The 16675-nt window shown below is 40.3% G+C and overlaps 1 protein-coding gene across 1 annotated transcript in view; it reads right to left on the bottom strand.

The window, feature by feature from the left end:
• FAT3 (FAT atypical cadherin 3) overlaps positions 1-16675 on the bottom strand; it is a 326121-nt gene that overhangs the window by 20725 nt on the left and 288721 nt on the right. The window contains exons 20-22 of the mRNA XM_066341305.1: positions 9753-9887; positions 8566-8723; positions 540-1008 (exon numbers count right to left, since the gene is read on the bottom strand). Of these exons, the coding sequence (XP_066197402.1) occupies positions 540-1008; positions 8566-8723; positions 9753-9887 (762 nt within the window). The remainder of the gene's footprint in view (positions 1-539; positions 1009-8565; positions 8724-9752; positions 9888-16675) is intronic.

Below are 16675 nucleotides of genomic sequence, written 5' to 3'. Positions count from 1 at the left end.
GCCTCCGAGAAAGCTGTAAAATACAGTTCAGGGGGGGTTATAATGGGCTCAACTTGCTATTTTCCATGCAGACATGTAATAAAATTACTCACTTACAGAAGGTGTTTGTGGACAGCTCAGTAATTATTTGTAACAGCTTTGGAAACAGAATAAGGGAACACTGCTGTTGCATCTGTGATGGACATTTCAAATCACCATCTTTGTGTATAGCCCCCAATGCTGTAAGGATGCTGTAAATGGTTTCTGAAAAATCCAGCTGAACATTACAGTAATTGTAATTCTATTGGTTTCTATAGAAATAGGATTATACTAACAGCCAATAAATCAATTTCCTCCTGTAACACTAATGCAATAAGAAGGGGCACCATTTCACTGTTATTTATAGAGCAAACAGCTTTTACCCAATTTGCAATACCTATCAGAGTTTTATAGAGTTCATGAGATTTTTCAAGCATGTTGCTGCATAAAACCATCTCTGGCAATAAATTACAGAAGGGAAAAGGAGAGGGGGAAGCCCATAAGGTAATGAAAACATTTACCACCAGATGGCACGGCAGTACAGGTGCCGCCGTTCTGGCAGGGGTGTCTCTCGCAGGCATCGGGATAAAGGACGCAGCCAAGCTTCAATTCCGTCAGGCCAACCACTTCTGCGAAGCTGCTGCGCTTGTTCTGGAGCGGCAGCTCGTTGTTGTTTAGGACTACTGAGTCCAGGCAGCCCTGGAAGCCGCTCAGGACCTGCGTTGTCCTCTTGTCAGTCAGGCTGCGGACATTATCCACCTGGACCTGGGCGCCGAAGTAGACGGAGCTATCCGTGCTGAGCGTCTGGAAGTAGAGGGGCGCTTTGCGGCGCTCCACGTAGCTGTCGTCCAGGGACAGGCTGGTGAAATTGCGGTTCAGCTCCAGGAACACCGAGTGCCAGCTTCCATCATTGACAGCCCTGCCAGAAATTCCCAGGATTCCCGGGCCACTTCCGCAATCCAGCTGGAACCAGAGTTTGCCATCGACAATCTGCAGGAGGAAAACAGAAATCACACCGCTTCAGGCGCTCAGCTGTCTCATAATACGCTCTCACAGAGAATCTGGAAGCATAGAGAAATTCTAGACAGTCTCTTGCACACTCTTAAAACTGCTCTCCTATATGACACTAAAACAGCAAAAAGGTGTGCCTTTATCAAAATATAAGGTGGAAAATATCAGCTTAGTTTGAATTTGCCCAAAGCCAATTACCGCAGGAAAATTAAAAATACAGAAAACCATATGGGTGCAGAACAGAGGTGAAAACTGGCATCATTATACATTTTGTTGAACAGGATATGGACTTGAGGACCCTTGTTCTGCCCTTGGCTCTGCTGTTGAACAGTTGTATCTCTCTCAGCGAGTCCAAGAGCTGTGATTCTGATCCCAGTGGTTGATGCTATCAAAAGGATGGTCAGGGCACAGGATCACCTCTCAATGTTTGAGAGGCTTATGGCAAAGTCAATGGCCACACTTTCAGCTGGTGATGTTCTGTACTTTGCTCATGCAGACATCCTGTGCTTCTGTAACCTTTAGGAGCATCTCAACGAGGTGTGGATTTGTCCCTAAACATCATAAGTTCAGTACCTCTAATTACAACAGCAACATACTAGTTGACCAAGTCAATTATTTCCCAAAGATGCTACACAACCTGCTCTGTATATACCTCATAGAGGACATAAGATGGGTCTTACTTTTCTTTCTTTCTTTCCTAATTATTTATGCTGGACTCATGGGTATAGAGAGTTTGTAGGGGATTTCTCACTCTCTCTCCCCTCTCTCACCCATCCCAAGTCCTCTTACAGGGAAAATCTCTGCTACCCTGCTGGGGCAGACAAAGTGCAGAGTGAGGGAATGGGTATGAAGTGCTGCTTTCCTGATTAGCAGTTTACTCAAAGATTTTAGATTTCTCTAACAGATGGAATGTAAGTTTAAAATGGCTGACAAGCTTGGAAATAATTTCTTATGACACATTAATTGGATTCAAGTTCTCTGAAAGCTCTTACAAGTATTTTACCTTTATGTCGTGCTCTAGGAAGTATTTATTTCTGCAAACCCCATTTCAAGACAGTTCTGTCCCATTATTTATCCCCATGAAAAGTTCAGATGGTCTCATTTTTCATCCTTCCAGGCAGCTCACATTGTCCTCTCACTGTATCTGTTACAGAGTCTGACTGCTCCTCCCAGTGTTGATTGCCACAGCTGTCAATACAAGAGCCCCACAGAGCTTTGGTGGCCCACTGAACTGGCATGGCAAATGCAGATGTGAGAGTGCTGCAGTGTGTCCGTCTGCCTTTGGCCATTTTTGGCCATTTCCAGCATGAACAGCCATGTTAGCTGGAGACAGCCCTTGGCATGTGACTGCGTGCTCAAACTCTTCTCAGCCAGACTCCCTGATGGGCCTTGAAGGTTAACAGGAAAGTGTTAATCTACAGGAACAGACTGTGCTGTCGTGCTATTTATCAGCACTTTATGTCCTTGAAGGTTGACAAAACTACCTGGAGAAAAGCTAAGGGTAAAATCTTGAGATCTGTATTTCTCTTGATTTCCTTCTCCTTTGTAAATCCTTGGTTTTCTTGACTGGCTGACTCTCAACTGGACCTCAAGCCAAAACACCCTGGGTAATCAGGGTATAAACCACACCACTCCTCTGCTCTGTGACTGCTCAGCAGTGTGGACACAGAGCTGCTCAGCATGGGGCAAGCTCCCTATGGATGCCAGCTGCCCACTCACTCTGCATGGTATGAGGGGGTGCAGAGGAATGAATATAGATGTAGAAGGAGCCAAGGGAAGGAGCTAGAATTAGCCTCTGCTATGAACCACCAGGTGTTTTGAAGTCCCTGAACTGTAGGATGTAATGAAACTGAGAAGAAATCAGATCTATGACTGTAATACATGCTTAAGGGATGGATGTTGCTTGGTATTCCTACAGCTCAATCAAAAAAGAATGATAGATGTATAAAATAATGAGTCTGGATCATTTTTCATTAAAAACCATTTTCCTACAGGACTCAAAATTCAGCTGTAAACTGTTTCTGTGGATTGCAATTGTGTCGGTTAAAGCATATGCTCAGGAGGAATCTTGGTAAACAGGATGCCCTGATAAACAGATAATTTTTTCTTTCCAGAGATGGAGCAAGAGTTTTTTCTCTGTGTGCACAAAGTACACATGAACATTGAAGGTGCTGATCAGAGAGTGTGGTCTGTCTCACCAGGAATACAAATCAAACAGAAAAATGCATGCCAACATATTACACTCTGAAAACAGCCATCACTGGCTAAGCAGATAACTTGCTGCTTACTGAAAGGACTTTTCCCTATGGAAACTCCTCTACTGATTGTGTGTAATATATGTATACGTCCCCTACGACTACTTATGCCCTGAAGGACCTACTGCCTGCATGTCTATTACTCTTACTCACAGAACATGTTTTTCCAATTATCTTTATAAATACAACACCACATCTGAGCACCTGGGATAAATATTACACCATTTGTATACAGGAAACTATGATCTAAAAGATATGCCATTAAAATATGTTTTATACATATTTTTCATCCACTTTTTATTTCTTTTTACCAGCAGATGATCCGACATATACAATAAATACATATTTGTTCGAAGGGTTAAGTTTCCTTCCTTTTATTGAAGAAACACGAGTAACCTCTAACTAGAGTGAAAGATGGAAAGGATGGTCTGATGCTTACAGTACTAGCCTAAGACATGACAGATCTGCACGGGAATCCACACTCTGCAACATTCTTCCTCTGAGATCTCAAGCAAGCCATTAGTTTCAGGTCTCCATCAGTAAATGGGTAACGTCATTTCCTTGCCTCACACCACTGTTTTACAGACTCATACATTAAAGACTGTGTGACATGCCCAGATACCCCTAGCAACGGGACCATAAAAGCACTTTCATTAATCAGTTGGTCACGGGCCTTGCTTTAGAGAGGCCGGGAGGAAATAACTGTCCCCTGATGGATCTCGAGGAGGAGTAGGAAGAACAGGAAGAGCTGGCAAGGAGCAGATCCTGCAAAGGGCTCCACTCTTGACTACTTAGCAACTAGACTAGCCAGGCAGGGAGGAGAAGGTTCTTCCACCTAACAGGTAAAATTGCTGTCTCCACTTCTAGGCACAGAGAACTCAACCATCATTCAGCAATTAATCCCCGGTGTTCCTGTGATTCCTTGTAACCACTGAGATGCCAGGGTCCCTGCTCAGTCCTCAGAGGGGATTCTTTGATTACAGCCTGGACCTCAGTACCAAGAAAAGCTGAACTTCAAGCTAACTGAGGGACATTGAAGCAATAAGTATGGACATTCAATGAATAGCCAGGCTCTTGTCCAGGCTCAGCAGTTATCCAGACAACAACCTCAGTGGGATGGCTGGTCTAGCTGAGAGCTGGTAGTGCCAAACTGTCAGTCCAGCACTGAATGTGTGGCTCTGCTTTTTTCATCTATCTATGTAGTGCAACACAGCAAAAAAGCAGAGACAAGCAAACTATGCAACCTCTCACCCAGTGCAGCCCATGGCACCAGCAGAGACCCTCTGCACCACGAAAGCAGAGACACTGCTTCATCCTAGCTGGGCAGAAAATTCCCACAAAGCTTCCACTTCCCAGAGTTTTCTAGGCTCAGGCTTCAGTTACAACCTCAGTTATAACAACTATGACAGGGTGGTTAATGTACACTTAACCATATATACCACAAGATTCCTCACCTGTAGAGAAGTTAAAGGAACACTGAAGTCTCCAAAAGCTGATGCAATCTGTTACATTTCAACAATTTCATTCAATGAGCAGAATGGAGGCAAACACATACTGTAAATTATATTAGAATAATAGTCTGGCTAAGATGTTTGGCTAACATCCATATTTGTGTATCAACATAGGTAATAAAATGATCAAATGGTTCTTCTGAGACCACCTCCAGCTCACATAGTCCATCTGCAGTCAAACACCATGGATATAGCATGCTGCCTCCTAATCTATCTGGGGAAATGTTTTGTTAGCTGAATTGCATTTCAGGTTCATTTGTGTAAAACGGTGAATTTAATTAAAATATTACTCGTTTCAACTCCAGCCACAACTGGGATCATATCCAAACTTCAGTGCTATCCAGCACAAGCCATGCAGCAGTGATGCATTAAAATGTATAATACACACTTAACTAAACCATGCAAAGTTTCACATTAATTCCTGGACAGAAGAACATATGCTTGCCTTTTACAATTTAGCTGCTATATTTACAGCATGATGGGAAAGTCTTTCTTCACCTATTTTTAATCCTTAAAATTTCACAAAAAAAGATGAATCTTCATTATATTCCTTGGAAAAAATAAATGGAATTCTCTTCTGCAATGGCCCTGTAAATCTTCAAATGGTTAAATCTTACTTTTCTAAGTTAGGCGCAACATACACAAAAAGGAAACGGTGGTACAGTTTTGGGACATGCAATCTTTCCAAAGTAAAAAAAGCCAACATTGACCTGCATCTCCTCTTGATTCAATTGTCTAAAAAGCAAGAGCATGCTACAACAACAACAAAAAAATGCCCAACCTCTCAAAATCGATGGATTAGTTGCTTTATTTGATACAGCTGAATAAATAACACCTTTATTTTATTATATCAATGCAGCGTACCTTTCAGCAAAGTAGTAGACAAGCAGTTTGCTCTGTGGAATTGATTACTTATCCAGGAAGGACATTGTGTTAAAGATTATGAAATATTTCCATCCCTGGAGTTATCACAAATGTATGAGCTTCCAAAATTAAGCTGGCCATTGAAACACCAAAAAGCATATTGCAGCATTAATATTTAAACAGATTACAATGGCAGAGACTTGCTTCAAAACAATCAATGCCACTCTATGCCCCAACAGCACAGCTGTTTTCTGCCAGTCTTCCCATGGGCTCACACCTTGTGGGTCTAAATTTCTTCTACCTCTGCTTTTATTTGAAGCTCAGTGATGGTGCTGGGCCCTCTGGTGCTAATTCAGGAGATACTTAAGTAGATGCTTAAAATTAAGGTATGTGAATAGTTCCACTGCTTTCAAATACAGAAAGTTAAGCAAGTGATTAAGTGCTTTGCTGGAGTGATGCCAGTATGCTCAAAAGAACATAGGATTTCATCCTTTATCCTCTATTGGGAAGGCTTCTCCTCGTGTTTAATTTAATTGAAAGCAATGCTCAAATGATAACAACTTCACATTTATAGACCTCTAATTTATCTGCTTAATGGCCTCATTTCTGAGTGCCTCCCTACCTCCCAACATATGTACCTGGTTAAAGAAAAAAACAGGAAGCCTTACCTCTGGTTTACAAATGAAAAAAAAGGTTGTTTAGAAAACTAAGCATAACTTCCTTGAAAACACCTGAGTCAGGAATCCCCAAAGTGCAGTCCATGAGCCAGCTGCCATCTCTGAAGAGACCTGATAGGCCTCAATCCCTTGAGCTGGATGACATTTGTCTGTCACAGGGTACTTTTGTGAGAACCTAGACTGATACACCTCGGCTAAAACACCTTCGTAAACTAAACTCTGAAAATTCCTGATCTTTTAAGTGATACCATCTCTTAAAAAAACTATGCTGAATGTAATGATTTTGTTTCCTTTAAACCCTATGCATGCAGAAGCCCAGTGCCAGAACTGAGAGAAGGACATGCAGTGAATCCTGCCCTACTGAAAAGCTGAGCATGAGGCTTCAAGAAGATATGTCCTCCCTTGACCAATGCACAGGAGAAAGCAGAGGCTTTGCATCCATACACAACCCTGGATCTCACTTATCAGATATATGAGGTAGCAGCTGCATGTGAAGCTCTCTGTTTTCTCTTTCTCTATTTCTTAGACCTAGGAAGCAAAGCAGCTTGACATGGATGTTGCTGACTGAGATTGGAGCACAATAACCACAACTCTTGTTGCTGCTCCTTGAAGTACTATTTTTAACTCAGCATCTTTCAAAGTAAAATAACCAGGTAATTATGTGAAGTGGGGATTGAAAACGTGATTCCTACCTCACAACTTAAAACTCAGTTCAGGTGATTGTCAAGGGGAGTTCTCTTACTGGTTTGGATTTTTTTTTTTTTCTGTGATTTGTTTGGTTTTGTGTTCGTTTTTGGGATTTTTGTTTGGTTTTTGTTGTTGTTGTTGTTGTTGTTGTTGTTGTTTTGTCTTGTTTCTTTTGGTTTTTTTTGGTAGCAATTGTAGCAGCATCAACTCTTCTAATTTTATGGCAAAATTTCTCTGCTTCAACTGAGTATTTTCACGCAGTTGTCTATGACCTGGATATGCCCTTTAATGATGAGAGCTTTATATACAAAACTTAAGTAAAATGAAGTCTTCTATCACCATGCTAATTCAAATTCAAGCCATCTCTTTTACCATCTCCTATTGTTTCCAAGTGGCACCTTCCACCAGGGCCTTTTGGTTTTTCCCCAGGTATTTTTTTGAAATTACAAAATTGCAAACATTACCTACTGACATATGCTAAGAGCAAGCATGATGAAGACTTCAAAGAAGGTCTTCTAACCTGCAGTTTTGCTTGTTTTTACTTAAACAAAAACATATGCTTGAAAGTTCAAACTTCATTTCTTCACATCTCAAAGCAGAGGCTTGTCTTGTGCAAATCTGAACAATGCTGACAGTTCCTAGTGAATGACAGACAGTACTCTTGCTCATTAAATACTTCAGTCTAACAGCTATAAAATTATTTGTTGTTCATTAATAACTCATATAGCCACTTTAACATTACCTAAGCATTTAGCCAAAAGTATCCTAAAGATTGCAAATACAGACACTAAAGGCTCCGTGCCATTTCTCCCACTGCTGGATTATAGAATGTGGCTGAATTACAAATATCAGTATTTTCATTTTGTACCTTAGAGGCTATAGCAGAAATACTATATGTGCAAGCTCTTGGATGAGCCTAGTACTCCCTTTCCATCCTGCATTGCCATTCCACAGAAACAAAACAAAACAAAACTCAAAAAACCAACCAAACAAAACAAAACAAAAAAGAATAAAATTCAGGAAGTTTACCAAATAAATATTGATTTGGTATCAATCTCTATTGACCCCATGACTCTCTCAACAAAGAATCCACAGAGTGCAGAGATCTTCATATTCAGTAGGAGACACGTTCTAAGCAGTTGGTTTCTGGAATTAGCTCACTAACAGTGAGGGCACATCCTCTAACCACAGACAGGACAGAAGGGAAGAACAGCAATTTCAGCAGGCTTCGTTTTGACTACATAGTCATATAAATGGCCAAATCTTACATCTCGTGCAGGCTGGCTCCTGCACACAGACACACATAATGTGCTTATAATGAACAGCACCAGTGGGGAATTTTCCAAGTAAAGTACCACTAACAAGCTGCTTTTCTGATCGTTGTTGCTGCTGCTGTTGTTGAAATTGTTTTTCCCTGTTAGAATCAAACTTCATCTTCTCAATCTACAGCTGAAATGAGAACAGCATTCCCCAAATCAAGAGCCAAGAGAAAATACAGAATCAAGAAAAACAACTGCAGAAAAGATAAGTTATTCTAATTACCTTCAGAATTATACAGGGATTTGCTCTGGTGTACATTATAATCCCATTGCTTTGCAGGGTTCGCAGACGGAGAGCCAACTTGAATTCCTCTTTCTTGCTATTTTCAGAAACACGGTATTTAATGTAGCTGTTCCCAGCAAAGCTAAGGGAAGTGTGGCCTGAAACAACCATTTTGAAAAGACACATGTGCTTTTAGTGATACATAAAACAATTCCTCAAGTGTTAAGTAATTAAAGAATTTATAAAGTTAATGAGAACGACTAGGAAGAAATAAATAAAACCCTTTTTTGATGAGAGAAAACAAAGCTGGCATCTACTACAAAATGTTTCCGCATTTCCTTTTTTTAAGCTATTTTTCAGGGGATAGAGGAAAGTTCTATTTCTCCATACTTAAAAATAAAATAAAAAAAAAAAAAAAAAAGAAAAGTGGTTTCTCCAAGTATTCAGCATTTTTCAGCTTATACACTCCTGGAGGCACCAGTCTTGCCTCACTGATAACAGAGGGAATCAAAGATGACATTAGGCAGTTGAGTTATGGGTGTCAAGTTACGTGAGGGCAGATGTCACCCAAACCTTTGCAGTGAGTCCCCTGCAACCAGTGCTCAGGACCACAGCTCAGTAGCTGCTGTGCTTTCATCAGGAAAATAGCACAAATCCTCCGTCCTGCAGCCTGGGATTCACTGAAGTCAACAGAAAGCTCTACTTCACTGGCTGTCCACCTGGCTCTTCATATCCCAGAGAACAACACAGATGCAGAGAACTAACAGATGTCCTCAAACTTTCTTTTCGGGATAGTGTAGTGCTTTCATTAATAAAGGCTGGAATTTTGGTAATCTAAATAGTAAGCAGAAGAGTTAATTATAGAGCTTTGCCCATGGGCAGGAAAACATCTGGCGTAACATTCTCTAGGAAAAAATCCTGTTTTCTCAGCAGCCTGCTTTACTGAGCTGGAATTCAAGCAAGCCAGTGGGAATTTCCAAACAGAAACTGGATCACAGTCTACATACAGCCCCATAGCTATAAAGACAAGTATTTATAAGGCTTATAAACAGATACTCCAAGTGCCCGTGCTGAGATGGGTTAAGCAGTACATTTTCTGTTGACTTCACTGGCATCTCTGCCTACAAAATGAGAATGGCAGCACTTTATTGTCCAAGTATATCCCCCTTTATGGCTGTGACATGCACCTGAACACTCGCCAAGCTTTCCTGGTGGGCACTGGCAGATGAACGGTCTCCGGTTGGCTTCATAGCCCACACACTGCATGTCCCCTGGACACGGCTTCTCCAGACAGGGATCGTTGGACCCTGGGCAGAGTCCTCCTGCAATAAGTTAAAATAATGTCAGGGATCCACAGTGTAAAGCATGATATGCTGCAGCAGAAGAGTAATAAAAGACAATTATGGATCGTACACTTCAGTACAAGCAAAAAATGGCTTCATAATAATAATACCAGCAAAAAAGCCTCAACAAACCTTCATAGAAAGGAACAGCTTTTGGACAAGAACTGCAATAGTTCTTCTAGAACTTTCTTTTCCAAAGACTGCCCTGAACCCCATGGGAATTTATTATAAAAACAAACTATTATGAGGAGTAACTGGTTTATAAATTCATTTTCTGACAAATCTTCCAGCACAGAGGCTTTAGAGGTATGTGGGGAAAAAATTGCTTGAAGCTATGCACTCCTGTTCCCTCAGCACACGCATGAGGAGAAAATTCAAGTAGGTAAAATGGTCACAGCACCAAGTCTGCCAGAGTTCAAGAAGCATTTGGACAATGCTTCCAGACGCATGGTGTGATTCTTGGTGGTCCTGTGCAGGGCCAGCAGCTGGACTTCGATGATCCTTGTGGGTCTCTTCTAACTCAGGATATTTTGCGATTCGAAGCCATGCTTGGGTTACAGTGACATCTGGATTTTTTGTTCTCATACTACACAGGACATGCTGCCAGCTTGATCATACAGCACAGGCCAACCCGCCCTCTTCTCCCTATGTTCCTCCTGACATTTCTGAGATCTCACATCCTATCCAGCTTGCCCAGGCTAGCAAAACCTGCCCTCCTTTTTCCTAATCTGCAGGGACAGAACTATACTGACTTTTAAATTTGCTTAAAATACTTGAGCAACACAATTATATGTAGGTTTTTCAAAACCCCCTAAATTCTTTACATCTATCAAGCTGAGCATGTCAAGGACTTACTACTATTTAAAGCCTGTCAATGTCAAAATAATTTTTTGCATTTCATGGGGTTTGGCTAAAACTTCAATGTAACTTCTAAAAGTGTCTAAATAAATCTGTTTTGATTGCCCCAATCTTAAAAGATTTGCACACACTGTCTGTAATAATGCAAAACACAGTACAACTATTGTTGCTTAATATATGAATTTTCAGAAATATGTGACTTCCACAACAGCTGGCCTCTTCTTGGTTGCAATAAGGTACTTGGGAGATGCAGGATCAGTTTCTACATTTGGGCATCTGTGTATGGCTGTTATGAAAGTAGACTTCAAGTCCAGGAACAAAAGGCATTCCTGCCCTTGCTGGGAACGGACAGACACCTCTTCTTTTGTTTATCAAGTTAATTTATTTAAGACATGTAGGTGATTAATTTAATGATAAAAGGCACCTTCCTACCCATTGCTTTCTGAATATTGGCAGTTCTTGTCTATTGCAGGATCTACACTGTAGGATCCTTATCATATTCAAAAACTAGTTTACTTTTGAGCACACTGTTTTATTTACAGTTTACAAAGGATGGAATCAACCTGTCATGGAGTACCTCTCCAAAAATAATGAAAGAGAGAATCTCACTGCTCTCACATTCTTTTGTACAAGCCAAGCAGGGCTCATAGTAAGCATAGCTGAAATTACCTGACACTGTAAGTATTTTCTGGGAGAAGAAAAATTACTACTGTAGCTTTCAAACTGGACATGGACTGACTGCAAATATGGCAATTACTGTAAATGTCTTCCTTGATGTACAGCACAGTCAATTTAATGTTTAACATCCTCCCCTCCTTTATCAAACATTTATTTGAGAGGTCTATGGAGTAAAAGATTTACAGTACTGCCTGTAGCACTGTTAGAAAATGATGCATGACAATCTTGATTAATCACATTAGTAGGTAACACTAACAGGAATAACAACTGCAATACACAGTAACACTTTAGGCCTTATGGAATCAAGAAAAAACTGTCATAGGGTTCTAGACTACAGATTTATATTCTATTTAAATGTAAGATCTGTAGAATTTAGCAGAGAACATGATGTTTTCTACACTTTGGTTTGTTTGGCTTTTAAGAACAAAACTCCTTGTTTCTTAAGAGTTCAGTGTCAAGTAGCAATTATTTCTGAAATTATACTGGGTTGCTAAAAATCCTATAGGCTGCTTTGTATTTTCACCCTGTTGTTTCAGCTATTTTAACTCATGTGACAAATACACAGCATTCTGGTGTCTGCAGAGTATATCTCTTCTTTGAACAAACCTTAACCTTTTGTGAGGCTGCAATTCAAGGAGCCTCTGTGCAGCTGACAGAGATGCCGTTTGGAGTAAAGCCTCACAGCTCGTCACTGTGCAGCAGAAAGAGGCATTGAGATTTCCAAACGTGGCTCTGCAAATTTTCACATCCCCTCACCTATGATTGTATCTTTGACATGAAGCAACAAAGGAACAGCTTACTTTGTTATCCATCTCTGCCAGGTTTTTTATCTGATTCAAACTCTGATTTGTACTTCAGAGCCCTCTTTCCACATAAAAAAAATATATGGAAAAGATCTAATATACTCCATGCAATGGTGGAGATAACTGTTTATCCTGAACAGCCAAAAATACTCCTTCTGGTAAACTACAAGGAAACTAACTTTTTATTCATCCTGCTGCAGCAGGATTTCATAGCTGTCACAAAACTTTAAAATATTCAGACTTGTGAGAAGTGCTTTATGCCTGTCTGTATGGTTATAAGTACATAAGCTACAAATCTGCATTATTGCATTGCCCCAGCTAACATGCATTTTCAGGCTGATTTCACAACTATGTGGAGCAAAATTGTAAAATTGTTCAAGGTTACGTTGTCCATATCAAAGATTTACAGCCTGAGTTTAAATAAAATTATTCTAATGTTGCATTTCCACTCCAAAGAGCAGTCTATTTTCCATCCAATAAAAGATTCAAGAAATATAGGTTCAAATTGATGATTTTTTTTCTAGGCTGGTCCAGACAATCCACAGCATTGTCTTGAAACTCACATTAGTATTAATAAAACTGTTCTCTAAAAGGTATCACAGAAACACACGAGCTAGCATCAAGCAGTGCGTGGCAGGAAAAGGTGGAATAGAACCACTTGATTTTGACAGATCATCTTCAGTTTAATTCTCTAAAAGAAGATAAAAGTATTTCAATCTTCTAACCAACATACTGAGGAAGAAAACATTGTTCCATTGCAAGATGATAGATTTATTTAATTCCTATTCCTTCAAAAAAGGAGCACTTCTAGGATTGCAAATTTATTTTGAAAATCAAATGCTTCAACAGTTTTAACTTAGGCCTTGTGATATTAGGTGGTTTTCTATCAGCCCAGTCTCCTGAATCTGTATGAGTATTAAAAAGACCTTGTTTTTCCCACTTGCAGAAAAAAAAGCTTGAAAGGAGGGAGATTTCTGAAAGCCCAGAATTGCAAGAAGCTTTTAAAGCAAACTTCAAACTGCTACTTCAAATAATAATTAGTTTACTGCGGAGGGAAGACTGGCAACTCATGATCTGCAATCTGTTTTTTATTTTTGGAGCACAGTGCCAAGGTATTGATTAGGCAGTGATTATTCCATGCATGGCAGTGCAGACACCACAGAATTGCTTCTGCACAAGCCAGCAACAGGCTTCAGTTGGCTCAGGTGCCCCTGGAAAACTTAGCGCCACACATCATGTCCTGGAGTAACAGATTCTCTCTGAGTTTTAAGTAACAAGACTTTTGAATTCTTTCACCCCCTTCTCGATCCCAGATTCCATTAGAACTCCTTAAGTGATAGACAGCAATTCCCATTTTCCTGGTTCTGAGTCATGCCCCCACTTCACACTGCAGCTCTCCTACCTTTTATATGAGCTTGTGCATTCTCAGCATGGGCTTTACTGCTGGAAACATTCAGAGAGAGAAAACTTTCCTTGGACAAAAGTGACATTAAACAGACATTACAGCCAGGTCTAACTAAGTTACCTGCAGCTCTTTGTTCCCAAGCATAGACCTTTTTCTTCAATTTTCCTTGCCACGAGAATTCTAGGCTCACTAATATGTACGTGTGTGCTCCCTGAAAATGGGAAAAGCAGTGTTGTACACATAAGAACGGGGTTGCTGATGCCCAGTCCTTCAAAGCATCCAGGACTCTTTTAGAGGCAATGTGTGCTCAGTGGAGCTGAGGCCACAAATCAGCTCTGAAGAATAGGTCCTATATTAACAGCAGATCCTCACAGTCTATGATTTCCTTCTGTCAGAGCATTCACAAAATACCAGAGTGGCTTCACGAAGTCTGAATTGTCTTGTTTCATGAGAAAGTGGCCCAAGACTGCTGTTCTCTTTATTAAATAACATAGATGTGTCTGCACTGTTGCTGAACACTCCTGGATCTATTAGAAAAATTCTTTCAAACTATAAGGCCAGAATCACATTAAACACTTGAAATGGAATTAATCTCATCTAACTTTAGGGCATGATTCATCTGACTGATTTTAGACATCTAGGGAGAGATGTATCATATTATTAAAAATATTCTTCCCACTATCTGCAAATGGGGCCTGGATTGACCAACACAGATGTAGATATATGCCCATATTTGTCAAGATTATTTCAATCCATCTCTCTCCTGTGAACATATTAATGTAACATCACTTTTATAAGATTATAATGCAGAACATCTCTAGAGCAAAGTAGTCTCAACAAAACCTGCTCTGCCCCTGCACCTTTGTCTCAACACTAAAGAATTACTTTGCATCATGAAAATAAAGTATGGAATAGATTTTTGCCTCTGAAAAATGAGAGCACCACGAGAACTATTTTACAGGAATATATTTATTCCATTCCTCCTACTTTTATTTCCCCCAGCACTGACTGATGTTTGCATACCTTGTGCCATGTGATGGGAGGCTGGTAATCGCACAGCCCCTCTGGTCACGCTGACACAAACCCCGGTTTGTGACAATATTTTTCATGCAAACACAAACAGATGAGGCAAAAATCTAAGGAGACAGTCTGTTATGGGGAAACTCCTTAGTTCAATTTTATTGATTTAAAAGCTAAGATTGATGTATGCGAACTTTTGAACTTATCCTTCCAGAGCTGAGCTGCTGAACCTCTGAAGTTCACCCACTGCTTACTTTACAGTCTCCCTGCATTTTCACATTAGATAACTCTGTTTGCTCACAAAGGTAATCTAGGTAAGTTATGCACAGCTGGCATGCATAAATTGTGCATATCTGTGACATCTGCCAGTGGGAAAAACACTCCAAGTATGATACATATTTCAAGAATGAGTGAATTAGTTCAAACTCAAGCTTTCTGGCCCATAATTGAATCAGATCTCTGGAAAAATATGCAGTATTTTAATGGCTTTTTCATAATTCAAGGTATTAATATTTACTGGATGTGGAACTCTCTTAGCAACAAAGGAAGTGTAATACTTTTATTACACTGCTAATATCTTGCTAATGCTGTCTTGTTAAACAAGCCAAAATAAATTTCTGCACTTTTTCCTGAATTGCTGCATTTGTGCATTTCTTTAAAAGAACTACTGACAGAAGAAATATTGGAATTTTTCTAACTTTTACCCTAGACTTTAGCTTCCATGAAAGCTCAACGACCCATACATTCTCAACAATTATACTCTCACAAGTCTGTGTTATCTCATATGAGAGAAAACACGGTGTGTTTACCTAAATACCAAAATATTTTCTGTGAGTCCTTTAATTAAAAAAAAACAGTAGAAGAGGATGAAGCACTAAGTAATGAGGAGAAGGCCCAAAGTGTGAATTTTTGCTTCCCACCAAGGGGTATTACCTCTGTGCACACAATAGACACCAAGGTGTTCCCCTCTTTGGCAGCTATACCTAACTCAGCACCTCTGGACATTTTTTTACTACAGGCTGTATGGTGGGCTGGATGTGCTCAACCCCACCCCGAATTGTGTGGATCCCCCAGGGGAAATCTGCATCTAATCTGGCTCAAAAGGCAGCAGTGGGAACCCCTCCAGCTTTTCAGCAGGACCAGGACAAGCTGCCTGTTGCAAGTGTTCCTACACAGCAGTCTTCAAGGCCATGATAAATGGTCCACAGGCTGGGGACTGCAGTTGCTCTCAGAACCACACTGCTTTTCCAGCAGCCCGTCATCCATTTTGGGGATTGACTGGTACATGACAGAAAAATTTGGAAAGCGCTGTCCCAGCTGAATTTCTATGCTTCCATTGCAAGCTTGCTGTGCCAGGAGAGCTGCTGGGTCAGAACTGTGCTGCACTGCAAAGTCCCTTTTTTGGAGTTAGCTAAGGGATTATGAGGCAGAGGGAATAATACATCATTATTGACTTTAATAGGTAGTGAAATGAAATGATAAACAGTGAAAATTTTGGCTGCCAGAAAACCAATTTCTGACTGTGAGGACTATCACTATCCCCATGGAGATGAGGAGTTGTGATTTCTTGACACAAAAGTGAGACTAAGCTATAACTTAGAGAATATATAAAAGTTTGGCAGACAGTGCTCCTGCACTGGCTCCTGGACCTGACTGGATGATATTACAGCATTGTCCCTTTTAAACCTGTGAAAATCCTTTACTTCACAGCCTTTCATGTGTAACAAAATGCTGACTATTGTTATGACAGATATGTCTATTTGAAATTTAGAAGTCTCTTACTTAAAAAGTGTACAGATAGTCTGCTCTTGAATATACCTCAATTAGTGAATCACAAGGTTTTTTCAGAACTGAACTTCTATGGCATTATTATCCATGTGCTGCAGGAAGAAAAAGGATTTCTGGTTAAGTTTTAAGCAATTTATGCCAATTTTCATCCCCACCGAGGTCAGTGGTAAAACATGAAGCCCTGCTGACTGCTGCAGAAACAAAGGTTGGTAATT

This window comes from Sylvia atricapilla, chromosome 2 (assembly GCF_009819655.1).
Source record: "Sylvia atricapilla isolate bSylAtr1 chromosome 2, bSylAtr1.pri, whole genome shotgun sequence".
Classification (NCBI taxonomy): Eukaryota; Metazoa; Chordata; class Aves; order Passeriformes; family Sylviidae; genus Sylvia; species Sylvia atricapilla.
This window is presented reverse-complemented; position numbering and strand designations above follow the sequence as displayed.